Source organism: Benincasa hispida, chromosome 12, assembly GCF_009727055.1.
Source record: "Benincasa hispida cultivar B227 chromosome 12, ASM972705v1, whole genome shotgun sequence".
Classification (NCBI taxonomy): domain Eukaryota; kingdom Viridiplantae; phylum Streptophyta; class Magnoliopsida; order Cucurbitales; family Cucurbitaceae; genus Benincasa; species Benincasa hispida.
In genome coordinates this window covers 67,686,511-67,706,051 of record NC_052360.1, presented here as the reverse complement: position 1 = coordinate 67,706,051, position 19,541 = coordinate 67,686,511, and the positions used below count along the sequence as shown (strand labels likewise).

General features: G+C 39.8%; 1 protein-coding gene across 1 annotated transcript; it reads left to right on the top strand.

The window, feature by feature from the left end:
* The first annotated feature begins 275 nt into the window (after positions 1-275).
* Positions 276-19,186, top strand: LOC120067347 (centrin-1-like). The gene is made up of 6 exons (XM_039018914.1): positions 276-718; positions 17,450-17,545; positions 17,628-17,756; positions 17,849-17,909; positions 17,986-18,110; positions 18,804-19,186. Exons 1-6 carry the CDS (start codon positions 392-394, stop codon positions 18,867-18,869), a joined length of 804 nt encoding a protein of 267 aa, XP_038874842.1. The 5' UTR covers positions 276-391; the 3' UTR covers positions 18,870-19,186.
* The last annotated feature ends 355 nt before the right edge of the window (positions 19,187-19,541 follow it).

The window sequence follows — 19,541 nt, the reverse complement described above, 5'->3', positions numbered from 1 at the left end:
AAATCGAGAAAAATATGTTATGTAATTGAGTGTTCAAAAATTGAATTCAACTTTGTGTTTAGTATATTAATAATTTGTTATCTTTTGAGAATGGAGGAGAATTAGAAGTTTTTTCTTTATTTTTATTTTAAAAAAAAGTTAGAAAAATAGATATATAGTTGAAAAATAAAATCGTCAATAGTAAAAGAGAGAGAAAAAAAATCAATTTCATTTAGAAAAATCGCATAAAAAATCTAAATTCGATACAATTTTATATTTAATACAAACTCAACTCAATTCAGCTCTTAATGTCTTTGCCACCGCGCCAAACGCCCATAAATCCAAATTATCGAATCGCGATCTTACTGATTCTGAGTGCGAGGAAACTCCTAATTCTCCAAGCACCGACTCAATGAAGAAGCCTAGACCCAGAGGTTCCAAGAATGGTAGAAACGTCAAGGATGTGCCGGAGTATGAGAAACAGAGGCTTTCTAGGATCTCCGAGAACAAGAAGAGAATAGAGGCCCTTGGATTGGCCAAATTGGCGACCTCACTTTTGGATTCCTCCAAGAATTTGAGTAACATTGATAGAAAGGGGAAGCGGAAGCTGGGTGACGCTGACGATGAAGATTATAAGCCTAGCGAGGATTCTTCAAGTTCTGAAGATGATGACTCGGACTCGGAGGAAGAGGAAGAATATTTTGGCAGTGGGAAAGTTTATGGGTCTCGTGGAATGAAGGTGATCACTCTCCATTTTCTGTTATATGTACTTTTTACCATTGTACAGATAAATTATACAAATTTGTGGTAGCTGTTCTATTCATGATTCTGCGTTGTTCCTTAGTTTTATTAACTGATAATTTACTATTTGGATCCTTAACTAAAGAATGTGTGCATGATCTTCATTAAGTAGAATATTTAACAATTTTCCTGTTTCTGTCTGCAATATCCATCAAGGATGGAGATCAGTGCTGAGAGTATATACACATTTTTCAATAGAAGACAGTATTTATTGGTATGGTGAAAAGATGAACTCAATAGACAAACATCCCTAAAAGGAGCTTAGGAATTACTTTCTTTGGTTGGAATTTGGAAGGGATTTGAGGAGATTCTCTCCTTGAGAAGGAAAATCATCTATTAAGTAAAGGAATAATGACCAGCCCTTTTTGTTTTCTCGTGATGGATCCAAGATTCTGTTTATACCTCATTTGCATCCAATTTGGTGATTTTTGGCCAAGTATTGCCTATTGTTTGGAAGCTTTTAAACCCATTTTGGCTTGTAGTAGTCAACTGACCACTAACCAATACATGGTTCCTCAATGGACGGTGAAGGGAAAATCATAATATCTTATCCATATTTCATGGGCCCTGCTTAACTTTCTTTGTATTTTCCATAACCTCAATGGAGTAGGATTTTGATAGGTACCAAATTACAAAAGTGTATATGCAAAAGTGTGGGGAAGGAGGTGTAGGTATGTGGGAAATTAGTGTGGAGCCCATAGAATATTGTTAGTTAGAATTGATTAGAATTGGGTCATGGGTAGCAAAGTATTTGGAATGTTTTGTTGCTTGAGGAGAGCATCTTTATTACCGTAATATTGTATTTGGTTCTTTGAGAAGAAATTGGGAATTTGGGAGTGAAAGGGAAGCTCTCAAATCTTTCCTAGTTTATGTTTGATAAATGAAGTTGTTGGCTGAGGCCTAACAATTTTGGTATCAAAGCACCAATTTGAGGATGTTGGGTACTTGGATGGAGACCAAGGTTGTTGAGTTAGAGGAGAAGTTGACTGAGTTTGGGCAGAGGCCGATAGAGTTGGTAATGAAGTTGGATTCTCAGTTTGTAGAGCTAAGTGTGGTTGAGGGGGCATTTAATACAACAACTTTTGTGGTCCAAGTTTGTGGTGTTGGCGTTATGGGTTCAAATGTTAGATATCAAGCATGAAAAAGTAGTCAACTTGAGTCAACCGACCCCTAAAGGGTTCTCATTGTGTGGTGAGTTGTTTTGAGTTGCTGAAATTTGGTTTGAGAGGAATTGGAGGGTCTCCCATGATTAATCTCTTTTGTAGTTCCATGATAAGTTACGATGACAACGAATGTGCATAGTGGAGTGAACAAACAATTCACATTTAAGGCGGCAATTTAATCTACATGCATGCTCATAATCGATACGAGAATTAAGAGATAATTAACAAAGGAAGTAGAATACGATTAACTACAAACTCTCACGATATTACATAGTTTAAATCTGATGGACCTCTGAATTGGCATTAGGAGTCTAGTCGGCCTTTGAGATAGCATAGTTCTACTCCTTGGCTCGACCAAAGTCTGAAAACTAAAGGTTACAAGCTAAAAATAGTGATGAACAAGAAGAAAGTGGAAAAGTAGGTGAAAATCTACTCTTCTTGACGAAAATTGAAAAGAAATTTATAGTCAAAAGAAATTTATATAGCGTCAAGATGTTGTGAATTATGTTTGGTGCAATGCCCTGCAACATTGAGTTAATCCCCTTGACATTGCCTTGCTATAGTGTTAAGACGCTGCATAAGACTACCCTGCATCTTAGCATTATGTCTTGTGCTGCATCTTGATGATGTTTGTAGCATTGAGATGCTCTCAATAGGGGCTATTTGGTCTTTGCTCACTTCTCGAGCTCCGAATGGCTTCTATTGCTCAATTTCCTACAAAACAACCCATTAAGTTCATAAACTCTCTCAAACTATCATGATTTAACCAGATAAAATAGCACATTAACTGTGTTATCAATAGCCCAAATGGGGCTCATTAGGAGGCTCTTAAAACATATTAGGAGTTGTCGAGGGAGGATTTTTGAAAAGGTATGAATGTTCATATGCGAGCGCTTGTCCTTGATTGTTCTGTTTTCCAGTGGGCTAAGTATTTATCACAGGTGTGGGAGGATATCTCCATGGATTTCATTCAAGGGTTGCTGAACTTAGATCGCTATGATACAATCATGGTGATTGTGGATTGTTTATCCAGATATGCTTACTTTACTTCTCTTCAAAATCTCTTTAGTTCAACTTCTATGGCTTTTTTATCAGACAAATTGTGTGTTTCTAGGCTGTCCGAGTATTATGTCGGATCGGGACAAAATTTTTATATGTATGTTTCAAGAAGAAATTTTTTGTTCATTAGGTGCTCAATTGCAGAGGAGCCCATGATTTATCATGCCTTTTTAGATTATTGCTCGGGTTGGACCCATTGGCTATTGTGTGGCACTTCCTCTAGACAATGACATTTATCCTATTTTTCACATTTCGGTGTTATGAAAGGTCATTGGGCATAATATACATATATTCCCCATTCTTCTTGATTTGGGCCCATAATTGACTCCTAAATTTCAGCCTGCTGAGTTGCTTGTCATGAGGAAATCAGTCACTGATGATGTGGAATTGGAGGTTATAATTCATAGGGAGAACAACCTCAACAAGGATGCTATAGGGAGACTACTTCTACCATAGCTACTCAATTTCCTACGTTCCACCTTGAGGTCAAGGTGCCTTTATGGGGGTGGGCAATGATAGACCCCCAATTACGAAAGTGGTTGTGCAAAAGCAAATTGAGGAAAGGAGGTGACGGTACGTGAGAAATGCGTTTGACACCCAAAGAATATTGTTAGTTAGAATTGGGCTGCAGGTAGCAGGGTATTTAGATTGTTTTGTTTCTTTAAGAGGAGTATCTTTTTTACTGCATATTGTATCGGGTTCTCCGGAAAGGAAATGGGAGAGAAAGGGAAGCTCTTAAATCTTCTCTAGTTTATGTTTGATAAATGAAACTGTTAGCTTAGCCATATCAAATTTCAATAGAGGTCGTGTAATTTGAGTGGTTTTAAGTTTCCAATCCATTGGAAAGAGGAGGGGTAAAAGGAGGGAGATGCATTTTTGTACAAGAAATTTCCTCAGTTATAATTTGTATGTCATTACCCTTTTCTCATTTATTTTTTATTAGAAACTGTTAGGCCACCAGTTATATTCACATATGTAAGGAAGAAGAAGGAAAAAGGAAAAGGAAAAGGGTTGGTTATGAACGGAGAAGCATCATCCAATGGCACCAAAGACAGTTAGAATGAGGATCGGTTACTTGGAGTTACTTGTAGTTATTTTTATAGTTATCTTTTATATATATATATATATATAGTTGTTGTTTTAGAAAGACAATTTTTTTTTAATGTTTTTGTTCTAGTGTGTGGATCTTCTCTCTAGAGTGAGAGGGGATATCCTTTGAATTCATTAAGAATTTCTATATTGATTCTTATCATATTGGTATCAGAGCCCTCAACCTGGGCCGTTTTGGTCTAATGGCGCAAAAGAAATTTGAGGAGAATTTAGAAGTTATGGATAAGGAGATTGTAGAAATCAAGACAAGTGTTCAGAAGTTACCAGCGATGGATGAAACTCTTACTTCATTAGCAGAGTGTTGAATGATTGGCAATTCAAGTTGATCAGCAATAGAAGGGTTCCGAGGAGATGAGGAACTCTTTTACTTCTTTGATTGTGGTCCAAAATCGTTCTGATGGGTCTACCACTGTGGCGAGTTCTTCTCTCAGTGCCAGTACGGGTGACAATGACACATCTTCGTTCTACCGTTGTGGCGAGTTCTCTCAATGCCAGTACGGGTGACAATGATACATCCCCCAACATCTTGGCACATTTGCACTCTGACAACGGTTTTAGAGACATTGATTGTAGAAAATTTAAAAAGTTGAAATGCCGGTGTTTAATGGGACAAATTTGGATGCTTGGTTCTTCCATGCATATCGGTATTTTCATATCCATAAACTCACCGAGTCTGAAAAGCTGACAGTCGCAGTTATCAGTTTTGAGTCGGCAATGTTGGGTTGGTACTTAGCCAAAGAGGAACGTCAACCATTTACAAGTTGGGGTGAATTGAAATTGAGATTGCTTGAACGATTTTGTTCCACTAAATAGGGTTTTGTGTGTAGACAGTTTTTGGCCATCAAGCAGGAGACTACCATGGAAGAGTATCAGAATCGTTTTGACCGGTTAGTTGCCTCTCGGCCTCAGCTTTCTGATGAGGTTTTGGAGAATACATTTATGAACCGTTTAGTTCCATGGATTAAAGCGGGGGTCGAATGTTGGCCTCCAATTGGGCATAACCAAATGATGAAAATAGCCCAATTGGTTCAAAACCATGATTAACCCGATTTAAAGCAGGCCTCACTAATGTTTTCGCTTACAAAACTAACCCTTGTTCTTCGTTTCTTCCTCCTAGCATCGCTTCAACTACCGAAGAAGGGGGAAAGCAATCGCCAGACATTCCCATGCGGACAATTACTCTTCGACGCGTTTCCACTGTCGGCAATGGACTGGATGGTTCGACTAAACGTGACTGATGCAGAATTTCAGGCTCAACGGGAGAATGGATTGTGTTTTCGTTGTGATGAATGCTATTTCTGCTGGTCATTGTTGTAAAGTTTGCGACCAGCGTGAATTATGCATTCTTGTGGTTCGTGATCATTTCGAAGATTTGGAAGTGTTTGAGGGGGAAGAAGTTTGTGGGCCGGTGGAATTGCAACAAACAATAGTTGAACCCGAAACGAAACCCAGTTGTCTCTCAATTCATTAGTGGGTTTAACTAATCTGGGAACAATGAAGCTACACGGCGTGATCGATATTGAGTAGGTAGTTGTTCTGATTGACTGTGGGGCGACACATAATTTTATTTCTCAATGGGTGGTTGATGTTATGAAATTACCAATAGTTGATACGTCCAATTATGGTGTAATTACGAGGACTGGGAAGGTTGTGAAAGGTAAGGGTATTTGTGAAAATGTTGATTTGAAGCTGGATACTTTCATCATTTACGACAAATTTTTACCCTTAGAAATGGGAAGTGTTAAATGTTATTTTGGGTATGCATAGGTTGTTTACTCTTGGGGTCATCGAAGTTGATTAGGAGAATTTAACTATGAAAATTAATAAAGGGCCTCATGAGATTGTATTGAAGGGAGACCCAAGTTTAACAAAGACACAAGTTAGCTTAAAGCAAATGATTAAATCGTGGGGTCGGACGATCAGGGTTATTTGGTGGAACGTTGTGCCATGGAAGGAGGTGTTTCTTTGGCAAAATGGGATAGATGAAGTGTACACCATCAAGGAGTCGATTCCAGAATTATTGATTGAGTTTGATGATATTTTTGAATGGACAGACGAGTTACCACCGAATAGAGGAGTGGAGCATCATATCTTCCTTAAACCCGGTTCTTCTCCAGTGAATGTGCGACCTTATTGATATGCTTATCATCAAAAGGATGAAATGGAGAAATTAGTTTAGGAGATGTTGGATTCTGGCATCATCAGACCAAGTGTTAGTCTTTTGTTGGTGAAAAAGAAAGATGGGGATGACATTTTGGTGTGGATTACAGAGCTTTGAATAATGTCACTATTCGAGATAAATTCCCAATTCCGATGATACAGGAGTTGTTTGATGAGTTAAATGGGTCGACTTTGTTTTTGAAGATTGATTTAAAGTCGGGTTACCACTAGATCCGTATGCATCCAAGTGATGTTGAAAAAACAGCTTTTCAAACTCACAAGGAACATTATGAATTTTTGGTCATGCCTTTTGGCTTAACCAATGCGCCATCCATTTTTTAGACTATGATGAATAAAGTATTCGGCCCTTATCTACGTAAGTTTTTGATAAACCCCCGATCAAGGAAGTATACGTCCGAAAGAAGAACAAGCAGGGTGAAGGGCAAAATGGACAAAATGATGTAATGCAAAATGAATAGAGGAATTGTGGGGACCAGGGATCCTTTCTATTATTAGGATTATTCCATTATCATTATGTTATTAAGTTGTTAGGCTGTGGCTATAAATAGGAATAGGGAGGGTAAGGTCTGGGCATCTTTTGGCTTATATTGAAAATAGCTCAGAGGGCTTGTAGAGGGGGAGGAGGGCCTCAGCTTCCTTGGCTAATAAGCCTAAATTGTGGATATATAATCCGAGTACTATCACTTTGGTATTAGAGTGAACGAACAGTCACTGGGGAATGGTGAAGAAGATGGAAGCTCGAATTTTTGCAATCGAGGAACAACTAATCTTGTTACAAATAGGAATGGAGGCTTCGGATGGATCAACGGTTTACTGAAATGCAATAGGTAACGGACAACGTTATGAAAGCACGCTTAGAAATGTTGGGCAAAACGATGGAGCAAAAGATATTGCTCGCACTCAAAATGTGGTCAAAGAAAAGGGACTCTGCAGGGAAGGGGGAAGACACCAGCTCGTTTGAGCGGACAGTGACGGACAAAGGGAAACACCCAGAGGGCGAGGGAAGCAAGAGCTTGGCGTACAGAGAAAAGAAAGAGGTACCTCTGTTCGATATCCGTTTGCAGAAGCTTGAAATTCCGATTTTCAAAGGAGAAGTGGGAGACGACCCGTTTGGGTGGTTCCATCAAGTGGAGCACTACTTCGTTGTCAATCGTTTGTTGGAAAAGGACAAGATTGAAGCTACAGTGCTGTGCTTAGAAGGTGAAGCGCCAGAGTGGCACCAATGGGAAGAAGAGTAGACGCCAATAGAGAGTTGGGCTGATTTCAAAGAGCAAATGCTCTTGTGCTTCCTGCCGGCAAAGGAAGAAGATCGACAAGCCCAGTTCTTGACCTTGAAACAGGAAGGGACGTGAGAGCATATCGGTGCCAGTTTGAGCAACTTTCAGGGCCATTGAAGGACTTATCAGACAAGACACTAGAGAGTAAGTTTGTTAGTAGGCTGAAGGAAGAAATTCAAGCTGAAATGCAAATGTTTAAACTAGTGGGTATTAAAGAAAAGATGAGAATGACCCAGCTGAATGAGGATACGGAAGAAGCCCGCAAGAAGAAGTGGGGAAGCAGAAGCCTAAGCCCAAGCCAACTTGTCAAAACAACGGGGTCCACTACAACCTCGGGTATGGGTATAACATCGGGCCAAGGTAACCTAAATAATACCCCCACGACCCGTACAATTTCCCTCAACCCTAGCCACAGCACGATAGCTTCCTCAAACTCGGTGACACTGCGAGATGTGAATGGCAAGACACTTCTGACTGGCAACTACAAATGGCTCTCTGATAACGAGATGCAAAGCCACAGAGACAAGGGGCTGTGTTACTGGTGTGATGAACAGTATAGCCCAGGCCACCGCTGTAAGAAAAAGGAGCTGAATCTGTTAATCCACCCCGATGAGGAGGAAGAAAAGGCTGTAGCTGAAGAAAGTGTGGAACCAGAGAGTGTTGAAGGAATTGCCCCAGCTACGTTAGAAAACGTGGAGCACTACCCAACTATATTAGACCCAACTGAAACCAAGATTGCTGAATTATCCCTCAATTCTTTAGTTGGAATAGACTCCACAAAGACAGTGAAACTGATGGGCACGGTAGGGGACAATGTTGTAGTAGTATTGATTGACAGTGGAGCGTCCCATAATTTCATTGATGAAAAGTTGGTCAACGCACTCAACCTCCCCTGCTCACCCACCTCCAATTGCGGAATTATGCTTGGCACAGAGAAATCGGTTTGGACCAACGACATCTGTAAAGGTGTAGTCCTTAACCTTAATTTACTATCATTAACGATTTTTTCCTATACCTCTAGGTAGTGCCGATGTGGTGCTAGGTGTCAAGTGGCTCATGACCCTCGGGCGCGTGGAATGTGACTGGAGCACATCGGAGATGGACTTCCAAGTGGGTGAATGGCGGGTACATTTGAAAGGGGACCGAAGTTTAGTAAAGTCCTAGATCTCATTGAAGTCCATGATGAAACACATGATGAAGGAAGGTCAAGGGATTCTCCTCGAGTTAAACACAGTAGGAATCCTACCAGAAAAAGAATCCCTCAATTGTAAAATGGCTAGCGGATACCCTGAAATTCAGGAAGCCTTGCAACAATATCAATCGGTGTTCAGACTAATGGAGGGGCTACCACAATTGAGTTAAAATCAGGGGAGGGACCGATTGACGTTCGCCCGTATAGATACCCACAATTTCAAAAGGACGAGATTGAGTGGTTAGTAGCGGAAATGCTGACAACAAGCATTATACAACCAAGTACTAGCGCTTTCTCTAGCCCAGTTCTGTTGGTAAGGAAGAAGGATGGCAGCTGGAGGTTCTGTGTTGATTACAAAGCATTGAACCAAGCAACGATCCTGACAACTACCTTATTCCGGTTGTGGTTGAACTCCTTGAGGAACTCAAAGGGGCAGTAATATTTTCCAAGATTGACCTTAAATCTGGATATCATCAAATACGAGTCGCACAATAGGACATCCATAAAATGGCCTTCAGGATGCATGAGGGGCACTACAAATTTTTGGTGATGCCATTTGGCCTACGGAATGCCCCTTTTTACGCAAATTTGTATTAGTGTTCTTTGATGATAACCTAATATATAGCACTTCTGCTCATGAACATGTAAACCATCTTTCCATGGTGTTGCAAGTCTTGTCTGAAAATCAACTAGTGGCTAATTTGAAGAAATGCATGTTCGCGGCATCAAGCATTGAGTACCTTGGTCATGTAATATCAGTTGAAGGGGTGGCAGCCGACCCATCTAAAATTGAAGCTATGGTAAAATGGCCAACCCCAACAACGGTGAAACAACTAATGGGTTTTTTGGGTTTAATAGGGTACTATCGGAAGTTTGTGTGCAACTATGGGTCCATTGCTTTACCTCTCATGCAACAGCTCAAAAAGGATAAATTCTTATGGAATGAGGAGGCCCAAAAATCTTTCGAAACTTTAAGCTACGACCATGACTGAGATTCCAGTGTTAGGCCTTCCGGACTTCACACAACCATTCGTGGTCGAGACAAATGTGTCTGGGGTAGGAGTCGGAGCTGTATTAATGCAAAAAGGCCAATCCCTCGCCTTTTACAGTTATGCTCTACCCATCACACACCGATTGAAGGCAATTTATGAACGAGAATTAATTGCCATTGTGTTGGCGGTTCAGAAATGGCGACCCTATTTGTTAGGACGTCGGTTCACAGTACGGATGGACCAAAAAAGTCTTAAGTTTCTGTTAGAACAATGGGTGATCGCGGGTGAATATCAGAAGTTGGTGGCAAAGCTGATTGGTAACGACTTTGTCATTGAATACAAGAAGGGCTTGGATAATTCAGCTGCTGATGCGTTATCCCAAGTACATTCAACCGTTGAATTAACAACACTAAGTTGCGTGGACAACGTCAACCCAACTGTCTTTTGTAGCCAAGTCCACCAAGATGAAGAATTGAAGAAGATTCGGCCAACCAGCACCAATCGGCTATTCTAAGAATGGGGACCTTTTGCTCTACAAAAACAGAATTGTGTTACCCACGAATTCCCTTATGATCCCTCTCTTACTCCAAGAATTCCATAATAATCCCGTGGGAGGACACAATGGGACAGTTCGAATGTATCAACGCCTCAAAAAGAAGTTCTTTTGGAAGGGGATGAAAGTGACTTACGATCCTTCGTGGGTGATTGCTCAGTTTGTCAGCAAGCTAAGTATTTGTCCTTAGCGCTAGCAGGGCTGTTGTAGCCATTGCCAATCCCAAAAATGATTTGGGATGATATTAGCATGGACTTTGTTGAAGGCTTACCTAAGTCAGAAGGCCACAACGCTATAATGGTGGTGGTTGACAGGTTATCGAAATATGCTCACTTCAGCGCCCTCTAACACCCTTTCACAGCAGCTACAGTGGCCGGCATATTCCTCTGTGAGGTTGTTCGATTACATGGAACACCTCAAAGCATCGTTTCAGATAGGGACAAGATATTTACAAGTTTGTTATGGGAAGAATTATTTAAGTTGACGGGAATCCAATTGAAGCGAAGCACCTCATATCACCCACAATCCGATGGCCAGACAGAGGTCGTAAACCGAGGATGGAAGCGTACCTCCGATGTTTTACAATGGATACTCCGACTAAATGGGCAAAATGACTAGCTTGGGCTGAATATAACTACAACACGTCTTACCACACTTCACTAAAAAAAATCACCCTTTGAGGTCGTCTATGGTCGCCCGGTGCCCCCATTAATTTCCTATGAAGTTGGCATTGCAGTAGTTGCGGAGGTGGATGTCCTTTTGAAGGAAAGAGATGACATGTTAAATCAGTCAAAAGTCGCGCTTGAACGAACACAGCAACGGATGAAAGCCTATGTGGATGCCAAACGGCGAGAAGTGGAATTTCAAGTCAATGAATGGGTATGTGTGAAACTTAAACCATATTGGCAAGGCACGTTGTTCATTCACAAACATCCCAAACTGGCTCCTCGCTTCATCGAACCTTTCAAGATCAATGAACGAATCGGGCCAATGGCATACCAACTCGATCTCCCAGCCCACGTGAACATTCACCCAGTTTTTCATGTGTCTCAATTACGAAAGGCAATTGGGTCCATCTTACCAAGGATCACTGCCCCTCAAACATGGCAGCATAATACAGAGCTGCATCCACAACCTCTAGTAGTGTTGGGTGTTTGAAAGGTTGTCACTACTGTGATCTCCCCAACAGATTTCAAAGTGTTAATTCAGTGGGAGTGCTCGTCTTCGGAGGAAGCTACGTGGGAGAATGGCACCTTCATTGCTGAACAATTCCCTCATTTTCACCTTGAGGACAAGGTGACTCTTTGGGGGGTGGGTAGTGATAGACCCCCGATCAAGAAAGTATACATCCGAAAGAAGAACAAGCAAGGTGAAGGGCAGAATGGACAAAATGATGTAATGCAAAATGAAAAGGGGATTTGTGGGGACCAGGGATCTTTTCTGTTATTAGGATTATTCCATTATCATTCTGTTATTAAGTTGTTAGGTTGTGGCTATAAATAGGAATAGGGAGGGTAAAGTCTGGGCATCTTTTGGCTTATATTGAAAATAGCTCAGAGAGCTTCTAGAGGGGGAGGAGGGCCTCAACTTCCTTGGCTAATAAGCCTAAATTTTGGATATATAATCTGAGTACTATCAGTTTTTTATCAGTTTTTTATGGTTTTCTTTGATGATATCTTGATTTATAGTTGTAACTTGGAAGAACACTTCTTGCACTTGTGGTAAGTCTTCACCGTTTTAAGAGAAAATAGTTTGTATGCCAATAAAAAAAAATGTCAATTTGCTCGTGAGCGAATTGAATATCTTGGTCACTTAATTTTTGGCAAGGGTATAGAAGCTGATCCTGAGAAGGTCAGAGCAATGTTGGAATGGCCTACTCCAACTACCGTGAAGGAAGTCCGTGGTTTCTTGGGATTGACTGGTTATTATCAGATTTGTGCAAAATTATGGAAGTCTGGCTGCCCCTTTGAGTCAACTACTGAAGAAGGGAATGTTTGCATGGTCTAAGGAAGCTCAAGAAGCTTTTGAGAAATTGAAAAATGTTATGGTAACACTTCTGGTTTTAGCCTTACCAGATTTTTCTCAGCCTTTTGAAATTGAAACTGATGCTTCAGGTCATGGTATTGGTGCAGTTCTTACTCAAAACAAGAGGCCCATTACCTATTTTAGCCATACCTTGTATCTGAGGGAGTGGGCGACCGTGAATTAATGGCTATGGTATTTGCAATTCAACGATAGAGACCTTATTTATTTGGTCGAAAATTTGTGGTATACTGATCAGAGAGCTTTGAAGTTTTTGTTGGTACAACGTGTCATCCAACCTCAACATCAGAAATGGATATCTAAATTGTTGGGATATGATTTAGAAGTTAAGTACAAACTGGGTGTTGAGAATAAGGTGGCTGATGCCTGATCTCGAGTACAGCCTACTGTCCATCTTGCCTCGTTATCTGTCCCAACTCTTCTTGATATACAAGTGATTTGTGAAGAAGTAGAACGAGATCCGAAATTGAATGACATTATACGACAATTGAAGGCTGATGAAAGCAGTGTCCCCTATTTGACGTGGCAGCAAGGGATTCTCAAATACAAGGGCAGGTTAGTTTTGTCGTGTTCCTCTACTTTAATACCAACCGCCCTCCACACCTATCATGCTTCTGTTTGGGGGTCATTCTGGTTTTCTGCGACCTGGGAGGGTTGTATTGGGAGGCATGAAACAGGATGTTAAGAAGTTTGTGGAAGAATGTTTGGTGTGTCAACAAAATAAATCATTGGCCATGAGTCCAGCTGGATTATTGTTACCCTTGGGCATTCCTGAGGTCATATAGGAAGACATTTCCATGGATTTTGTTGAAGGCCTACCCAAAATAGGTGGTTTTGATGCTGTCTTAGTGGTGGTGGACAAATTAAGTAGGGTCATTTTTTAGCATTAAAGCATCCTTTTACTTCCAAAAGTGTAGCAGATATCTTTGTGAAGGAAGTAGTTCGTCTTCATGGTTCCTAAGTCTATTGTCTCGGATCGTGATAATATCTTCATGAGCAACTTCTGGCAAGAGATGTTTTGTGCAGCTGGGACCAAATTAAATTTCAGTTCTGCTTACCATCCACAATCCACTGGCCAAACTAAAGTGGTCAACCGTTGTTTAGAGGCTTATTTGAGATTTTTTGTAGTGTCTGTCCTAAGGAATGGATCAAGTGGTTGCATTGGGCTGAATATTGGTACAATACAACCTATCACATTTCTACTGGCATCACTCCTTATCAGGCAGTTTATGGACGTGTACCACCTCCATTGATATATTATGGAGATTCCTTCACACCAAATTCTACACTAGACCAACAATTGAAGGAGCATGATGTATCTTTAGGAGCTCTTAAGGAACATTTGAGGGTGGCTCAGGACAAGATGAAGAAATTTGCCGATGTGAAGCGATATGTGGTGGAGTATGAGGTGGGAGATTGGGTGTTTTTGAAACTTCAATCCTTATCGACAAAATACCTTGGCCGCAAAACTACCTCCCAAGTTTTTTGGGCCCCATCAGATTTTAGCACGGGTGGGTCCAGTAGCATACAAGTTAGCGACCTGAGGGATTTAACATCCATCCAGTTTTTCATGTTTCTCAGTTGAAGCAGTTGGTGGGCCCCGCTTTTGTGATTCAACCGGTACTTACTCAGTTTTCTAATTTGTTTGAGTGGATTACAGAGCCTGAATCAGTTTGTGGTCAACACAAGTATCCTTACACTCAAATATGGGAGGTTTTAGTGCAGTGGAAGGGGTTACCGGTCCATGAAGCAACATGTGATATTTGGATGATTTCCGGTGTCAATTTCCAGCTTTTCAACTTGAGGACAAGTTGAGTTTGGAAGGGGAGAGTACTGTCAGGCCACCGGTTATATTCACATATGTAAGGAAGAAGGCAAAAGGAAAAGGAAAAAGGTTGGTTATGAATGGAGAAGCATCATCCAATGGCATCAAAGTTAGAATGAGGATGGTTACTTGAAGTTACTTGTAGTTATTTTTATAGTTATCTTATATATATATGTATATAGTTGTTAAGAAAGACGGCTTTTTATGTTTTTCTTCTAGTGTGTGGATCTTCTCTCTAAGAGTGAGAGGAAGACTAGTTGTAATCCCTTTAGGAATATCCTTTGAATTCAATAAGAAATCTCTATATTGATTCTATTAAATTTGTATATTATTGAATAACTCAGAATAATTCAGAGTACATTGAATTATAGAATAAATAGACTGTAGTAGACCCAACAAAGGAAAGAAATAGAAAAGGAAAATATTAATACGAAAAATACAAATTAGGAATAAACCCCTAATTTACTTTAAGATCATCCCTCAAACTCAAGGTGGTAGATTGACCAACAACTTAAGTTTGCAAAGATTACTTCCAAAACAAATCAGTAGATCTGGGATGGAAACAGAAACCCACGAAAAAAGAAAACATATAGTAGGTTGAAAACAGAAACCCACGAAGAACAGAAACGAAAACTTCTGGGCTAGAAACATAGACCCTCATATCAAGATTTATAACAAAATCTATAACAACTTCTGGGTAGAAAACAAAGATCCTCATAGAGATCTACAACAAAACCCAAAAATGGCTGATTTGAAAATGGAACAAACACCCTTGTGCAAAAGGAGATTTGTCATAATCGCATAAACCAAATTGAACCATCTTAAACCAAATCAAACTAAGTGAACCCAAAACTAATTAAACTAAACCGAACCAAGCTTAATTAACCAAATCAAACCAAGAGGACTGAACCAAATCAAGTCAGACCAAACCAAAACCAAACTGGTCTGAGGGTACTGAATCGAACTGAACCGGTCTCATTGAACCAAAACGGACAGAAACCGATCCGACTGAAGCGAACTGAACTGGACTGGGATTGAACCGAAACAACTAGGAACTGAATGTGAAAATTGAAAACCCACGCGTGCAAAGTGAGCAGGGCTTTCGTTTTTTGTCTGAGCATAGACCCCCAGTGACGGGAGGCGTGGAGGAAAAATGAGCGGAGATGAACCGATGGCGGCGAGCTGAGAATAGTGATGGCGACAGCAAATGTTTGGTTGGCGAGGGGCGGCGGACATCTGGTTTGCGAAGGGTGTCTGGTTATTTGAATCCGCAAACAAAATTTTAGGCAGTGAAGCTATTTTGACGTGAATGGACGTGAGCGGATCTTTTAGATCTGGATGAGATATGATCTAAATAGTGGTAAATGGATCTAATCTCGCGAACGAAACCCACGAAGTGAAGATCGATGTGCTAGTAGATCTGAAAGGCGTGGAGCTCAGTCGCGAATGGTTGGTTTTGGGTAGGACGAAAAACTCACAACGCAACATGAAGGAAGCAGGCAGATTTGAGCAACGACGGATCTGAGCGGTTCGCAGCTAGGCGGGCCTGGGCGATTTGGTATACAAAGATGTGACAGAAAATCCTAGTACGACAGAGGAAAACGAACATAAAGCCCTTGGTAATGGGCAATGGGATTGCCTTCGTCGATGCCGAACGATGGAGGCAGAGAACGAACAAGATTTTGGTGGCTAGGGTTTAATGAGACCAAAACCTAATGCTCTGATATCATGTTAAATTTATATATTATTGAATAAATTAGAATAATTCAGAGCACATTGAATTACAAAATAAATATACTATGACTCTAATAGACCCAACAAAAGAAACAGAAAAGGAAAATGTTAATATGAAAAATATAAAATAGGAATAAACCCCTAATTTACTTTAATAGATTCCTAGAAACCTGAGGATAGCATTAATTGCTAAGGACCAAAGAACCTAAGAGTTGAGAAAAAGAACCCCTCATGAGGAGCTAATCACAAGAACTGCCATTGTCAATTGCATACAATATTATAATTTGAGTTGCTGAAATGGGTAACAGAAGTGGTGGTGTGGGCTAGTCTTGATGACTATCCCTTTTAGTTACCAGTTGAGAGAAATGACCATAAAAGATAGATGCTGTAGAGTTCAGATCTATATACCCTGCCTCCCTCCCTCTTTTGCATACTTTTTTTTTTTTTTTCCAGATAGATGAAAGCTTTCTAGTTCCCTGAAAAAATCCTACTTTGGTTGAGAAACCATGTTTTGTTTCTAGCTTCTTTTTCGAGCACATCCTTCCTTTATTTAAATGGCAATATATATTGGCCTTCCCAAGGATTTATAATGTGTGGCTTCTAGTAAGAATGAGTTCGTTAATCAGCATTGGTCGACCTCACCCAGCAGTTGGGTTATACCGTTAAGAAGGGATTTGACTGATGATAAAGCTATAGAGTGGTGTTCCCCTCACAATCTTCTTAAGACTATTTGACCTTCTAATCTGAGGACTGAGGACTCTTAAGACCTGGACCCTTACCAAAGAGGGCCACTTTTTAGTGAGTTCATTGTTGCTCGGGTTGCTTCCCCCGTGGTGCGTGGTGGAAAGGATTGTGAAAATCAGCAGCATTTATTTCTCCTCTGTCCTTGGGTTGCTTCATTATGGGCTAGTCTTTTCAGTATGTTTGGGCTTAATTGGTGCTTTTCTAGAACGGTTGATGAGGCTTTATTACAATTAGTTTTTGGAACTCCTTTCAATGAGAACGTACAAGTTCTTTGGTTTAATGCAGTTGTGGCTACTTTGTGGAAGCTTTGACTCGAAGGGAATCAAAGGGCCTTCAAGAGCAACTGGATAGCCTCAAGGAGACTTGGGTTCTATCAAACTCTTTGCTCCCATTTGGTGTTCTCTCTCTAAATTTTGTTGTAATTACAATCTTGTGCATATCTCGGCTAATTGGGAGTCTTTTTTTGTAACCTTTTGGCCTTTGTGGGGATACTGTATCTCCTTCATTGTATGTCTCTTTTTACTCGATAAATTCATTCATTTCTTGTCAATATATATATATGACTCGTAGTCAAAACATTTATACTTTCTTTCATGGAGCCCTCACAAATATTTTTGGAAGTAGTAATTGGTGGTATGGAACAAGAGCACAAGTTTCAGTTTCACTTTTTAAAACTGGAAAAAATTGCAAATGTATGTTACTGCATTCATAGAACTTGAGTCCTGCTAAATGTAAATTTCATCTATTTCAACACGTTCTAATTGGTGGTCTGAAAAGTGGTTAAAAATTATTTCAGGGAAAGAATAGAGGTTCAGAAGCAAAAAGGAAAGTTCCTGTCAAGAAATCAAATAACTCCGATGATGAAGATGATGATGAGGATGCATTACGACAGGTAGATTCATAATATTCCATCAGTACTTTGTAATGCAAGAAAGCACAAACATGCTAACTGTATGATATAACTTCCCAAGCAGGCGATCAAACTTTCACTTCAAGATTCTGGCGAAAATTGTGATGCACAAGTCCAAGGTCCTCTTGAAAATGTTAGAAGGAAAAATGTGAAGAATCAGGAAGTGAGAGGAGGGATGAAGAGAAAAGGATTGGTAGATTTTTTACTCACAACGTAGTGTGATAGCCTTGGTGATCCTTTATTCTTCTTTTATTTTAATGCTTCTGCTTCTCATCTGATCTGCAGTTCACTAGTCGGATGCAGATGAATGACGATGAACTTATTATGAACTTCTATTGTTTTGATGGTATTTAATATATTGGTAAGATATTAATGCACTTTAAAGTATTTTTTACTACTGACCTGGTGAACTTGGCTAATAGACTCATGGAAAGGGGACATTACTGTTAGTGACTTGAAAAGAGTAGCAGCTGCTCATGATTTTACTTGGTCCGACATAGAACTAAGGGATATGATTGATTGCTTTGACAGTGATGGAGATGGAAAGGTTAGTTTCTTGGATTCATGCTCTTCTTTCATCTTCCAATCCCATTCTCTCTTTATACGATAAATTGTAATCTTCAAATAGTTTGGTAATCTGATATATATGTTATTGATTTTGTCATTCAAGTTTTGAAATTTTTAATGATATTATCAAACTTGCCCATTCTTTTAGAAATGTTCTTAGTCCTACCTCTAGGTACATAAAAACACCAACGAGGGTATGACATAAAAACACCAACGAGGGTATGACATGATACATATTTAGTTGACTTGTTTAGAAAAAGACATCATGACATCAATGACGATGATAGACATGAGTTTAACCTTTTACGTTGTGTTTACAAACATCTTCAAGTTACAATTGTTTAAAAAATTGGAAGGATCTTCTATGATTATTTTTCTAAACCAGAACAAGACCTATCAAATATTTTTAAGGTGGTTGTTCTGATATTATGGTATGGTAGTTGGTACAAGAAAGATCAAAACGTTAATATTAACCTTCCAAAGAAAAAAGAAAATGTAATTTATTTTTTGGATAAGAAAATGAAATAAGAATGGTAAAATTCATGTAGCTTGTTCGTGCCAGTAAATATAATCACTTCTATCCGCCATCATGACAAACTAATCTTTGCTTGAATCCCTGCTTTGCTACTCCTTTGCAAGATATGCCTGTCCTTCATTTTCTTTTCCCTTACAGTTAAATCTGAATGATTTTCGGAGAATTGCTGGTCGATGTAACATGATAAAAGAGTCCATCACATGATCGACTCAGACAATGACAGACTGGTGCACCACTGTGTGGAGGAGGATGCATAGCAAGAATTGAACCGGATCGTGATTTTGGTATGTTCTTTATCTAGCCATTCAGAAGCAAGTTATGAGGTTTGTTGCACGGAACATCAATACTTTCTTGTTGGAAAAAAAAGCTGTAATGATCATCATAGGATAAGGGGAAATAACGGCTCCGATCGATGACATAGCTAATTTTCATGATTTTGTTGAATTCCAAAGTATTATATAGAGCATTTGAACTTGTGATCGTAATTGTGAAATTCTGACCCCATGTGTTTCAAGCTTAGAGATCTGTCTTTTAACTTTGAAACTAAGGGAAAAGATGTATGATTGCATTTGGCACTGTCCTGGGTCCTAGAGTGTGCTTTTCCTGTTATACTAAGGCATTTATCTATGGTTCTTGTCAAAACTTAATCCTTACATTATTATAGAGAATTTCCAAACCCAAACCCAATCCAACTATCCTTCTTGTTTGGGGTACATAGTTTTTTAGTTTGGAGTTGGGAAACATTAGAGAGAGGGAGAGAGAAAGAAGGGAAAATGGAGTTTCTTGATAAATGTGCAAGCTTCAATAGTAAATACTATTGGTTGGTGGAGTTGAGTCGGTGGCCAAACACCCTTAAGAATACTGTTGAAGTTAGTG

What these genes read in the sequence shown, in the direction of transcription:
- LOC120067347 (XM_039018914.1), top strand. Translation starts at nt 392, where the DNA reads ATGAAGAAGCCTAGACCCAGAGGTTCCAAGAATGGTAGAAACGTCAAG. An exon ending in ATGAGGATGCATTACGACAG is followed by an intron (nt 17,546 to 17,627) that starts GTAGATTCATAA and finishes CTTCCCAAGCAG; the next exon opens with GCGATCAAACTTTCACTTCA. An exon ending in GGATGAAGAGAAAAGGATTG is followed by an intron (nt 17,757 to 17,848) that starts GTAGATTTTTTA and finishes TCTGATCTGCAG; the next exon opens with TTCACTAGTCGGATGCAGAT.